The sequence below is a fragment of the Rutidosis leptorrhynchoides genome, chromosome 1 (genome assembly GCF_046630445.1).
Source record: "Rutidosis leptorrhynchoides isolate AG116_Rl617_1_P2 chromosome 1, CSIRO_AGI_Rlap_v1, whole genome shotgun sequence".
NCBI classification, from domain to species: Eukaryota; Viridiplantae; Streptophyta; class Magnoliopsida; order Asterales; family Asteraceae; genus Rutidosis; species Rutidosis leptorrhynchoides.
This window is the reverse complement of record NC_092333.1, coordinates 214,873,289-214,876,881: the sequence shown is the minus strand read 5'-3', so window position 1 is coordinate 214,876,881 and position 3,593 is coordinate 214,873,289. Positions and strand designations below refer to the sequence as shown.

The 3,593-nt window shown below is 34.0% G+C and overlaps 1 protein-coding gene across 1 annotated transcript; it reads left to right on the top strand.

Moving 5' to 3' along the window:
* The first annotated feature begins 1,139 nt into the window (after nt 1-1,139).
* Nucleotides 1,140-2,747, top strand: LOC139894462 (coronatine-insensitive protein 1-like). The gene has a single exon (XM_071877775.1). It carries the CDS (start codon nt 1,140-1,142, stop codon nt 2,745-2,747), a length of 1,608 nt encoding a protein of 535 aa, XP_071733876.1.
* Nucleotides 2,748-3,593: the final 846 nt, after the last annotated feature.

The following is a 3,593-nucleotide window of genomic DNA, read 5'->3' as shown; positions in this document are numbered from 1 at the left end:
ACTTTTATATGAACCAGTTTATTTCAATAAATAATTTCAAATAATATTAGTACTTTGCTCTTCCAAATAATATTATGTATGTTTACTTAAACCCAAATGATACTGTAGGTCACATAAACCCACCGTGTTAGTACCTTGGTGTCCCAAATGATATTCTATGTGTCTACTTACATTTTGCTTATCTATATCGGACTTAATACTATGAAACTTAATATGGAAAGTCATTGACGAGTGTTTTTTTTCTTTTTTTTTTTTTTTTTTTTTTGTCTTATCAAATAAGACACATCTTGATGATAAAAATTTCAAATAAGTGTAAATTTTCATTTAGGTTCTAATTTTTTAATAACTGCTCATATACATTGTTAATTTGGTGAAATTAAGTTATTTAGATGGTTATTCAGCACATAAAACAAACACTAATTATTTATTCGTCACTTATTTCTCACAGACGACTTATTTAAATTCAGACGACATAACTTAATAAGACAAAAAAACAAACGGGCAACTTTTAATTCCTTAACTTATATATTTAAAAAAATTCTTAGTTTGTTAAAATGACTATAATATGAATACTGTATATTACAATAATAAAAGAGTGTAAACTAATCGAACATATATACCTTAAAGATTAGTGGGACGGTTCTTTCCATGGAACCGAACCCAAAATTAGGGAACCGTACCGAAGCGAACCGAAATTATTTGGTACGGTCTTCGGTACGACTTCCTTCAATAATTTTGGACTCAGAACAGAAATCAAATTAGTATGGGACCGAACCGTACCATGCACAGACCTACTCCTAACGCGTGTGTGAGTGATAAATGAGAGCATTCGATGTCGATATCACCGTTCAAAAATATATATATAAATTGTACATGAGTTAGTTATATATTTTAGAAAGGACATGAGTTTAGTAAATAAGATTTGTAGCTACATGTGTTTGGTCAAAAATTCTTGTTTAGTGGCGAATAAAAGTATTTTCAAATGGTCATTGACAAATTTGTAATTAATGTATTTTTGGCGACAAATTTGTTACTAAAGTTAACCCAAACAAGAATGCGATAACTCATTAAAAAACCCATTTTTATTCGTAACCCTTCTAGGGTTGTTTTTCTATATTGTTTACCTGCTCGATCAGTCGATGGACTCTCTGTTCGACTGCGTTGTACCTTCCATTCACGAAGGCAGTGACCGAAACTCATTTTCATCGGTTTCTCGTACGTGTTATGATCTTGATGCTAAAACACGTAAGCACGTAACTGTACACTTGTGTTATGCTACGCCTTTTAGGTGTCATCAACGGTTTCCCTTTATCAAGTCATTAACCCTAACAGGAAGTCCACATATTAATGTGGATTTAACGTCAAGCCCGTGCAATTGGGATCATAATGTAACCCCATGGGTTCAAGAAATCGCTACTTCGTTTAAGGGTTTGAAATCGGTTAGTTTTCAACGTTTGGTTGTGCATGATTCGGATCTCGAGCTCTTGGCTAAAACTCGCGGTGCGAAGCTTAGCGTTTTGGAGATTGATTCATGTCCAGGGTTTTCAACAGATGGGTTACTGTTTATTGGTAAGTATTGTAACGATTTGAGAATTTTGAGTTTAGAGAATAGCTCGATTAATGAGATTAATGGAGAATGGTTACATGAATTGGCTTTGCATAGTACTAGTATTGAATCGTTGAATTTTAATAACGCGAATCTTACTAAATTTGATGTTAAAGATCTTGCACTTGTTGCAAAATATTGTAGTCATTCTTTAGTATCTGTGAAGATAAGTGATAATTATGATTTTATTGATCTTGTGGAGTTCTTTAAAAATGCTGTTAATTTAGAGTATTTTGGTGGTGGTAGATTTGGTAATAAGCCTAACTATAATCACAATCATTATCATAATGCCTTAGTTATGAATCGTGTTGCACTACAAGATAAATATAAAGAATTTAAATTCCCTCCGAAGCTGAAGTCTTTAGCGCTGAATCCCACTGGACGAACCGACATTCTTCTTCCTTTTGCACATCTAATAACGCAACTGGTTACTACCTACTTATATTATGGTGAGGACCACATTAATTCGTTCTTTAATAATTGTCCGAACTTGGAAGCTCTTTATATGCCTGTCATAAATGATAAGGTGTTAATACATCTTAGTAAGTTCTGCAAAAACTTGCGCAAGCTTTATATGATCAATAAACTAGGGTACAGCTGTACAGAGGATGGCCTATTCGCTCTTGCACAAGGATGTCAAAAATTGGAATGTTTGCATATTAGTTTGTCATCTATTACAGATGATACTATGTCGTACGTAGGAACACAAATGAAAAACCTCTCTGATTTGAGTATGGTACTAGTTAACAATGGCGTAAAGTGGAAGAAGAATCAAGTGCTAGACAATGGGGTCCGAACGCTACTAATGGGTTGCACAAAACTTGAAAGGTTTAGTATTCAGTTTCAGAAGCTTGGAGGATTAAGTGATGGGGGTTTGGAGAATATTGGGAAGTTTGGTTGTAATTTGAGATATTTGTGTCTTGGTTATGTGGGTAAATCGGATGCAGGACTTATGGAGTTGTCATACGGGTGCCCGAAATTGCAAGAATTGGTAGTCAAGGATTGTCCTTTTAGCATGGAAGCGTTTGATATTTTTCGGTGTCGTGTAACGTCGCTAAGGTACTTTGAGTTTCCGGGTATACCTCGTCATTGTCGTTATCTTTTGGAACAGGATCAACAATTGTTTACACAGATTGTTTGAAAAATCAAGAAGATATGTTTGCTAATGCATAAAGGACAGATTGATGACAGATTGATGGATAATGTTTTTTCTAATACTATAGTAAGTACGGAGTAGTATTATTTTGGGTTTCCTATGTTTGCTAGATTCATCATATTGTTATTTTGCAAGGTTTTTTCAAAAAATACTTGTTATTTCATGTTACCCCTCGAGATATGCATTGATTTCTATTCTCACTCTTTTTTCTATGCTCGCTTTTTTGTTCTTTGTACGTCTTATTGGTCGGAGGTCCGCCTGTAAGCAATCTATTAATTACCCTTGGGTAGAGGAGGGAATGATGATTTTCTCTACCCGCGGGTAAAAAACAATTTCTCGATCCGTGGTACCGACTTCCTTTTATTCTAGGGTAAAAGGGATAATTGTCTACACCTCACTTCCTCTTCCATAACCTACAGTCGTGGGATTTAGTATTGTTGTTATTTCATGTTATATCTGCTCCCACTTTAGAAAATAAAAATTGTCTTTTGTTATGATATGGATGGATTCTCATTTTGTACGCATGCAGATGAATAGAGATGATTGATAATCTTGCACAATAAAATTATGAATTATTGATTACTATTTCACCTACTCTATAATTGAAGATGAAAACGAGTAATGTACAGTTAAGTTTTAGTATTATAAATACTCACTCAATTGTAAAGATATGTACACCATTCTTCAATTAGAATTTACTCTTTTCTTTCTTCTAAATGTAGTTATAAGTCTACTGAATTATAACACGTTATCAGCACGAAGAGCTCCGTATAATCATGGTGATTCTTCTAGTTACTCAACCACCACTTCCACCTCTCAAGATTTCTGCCG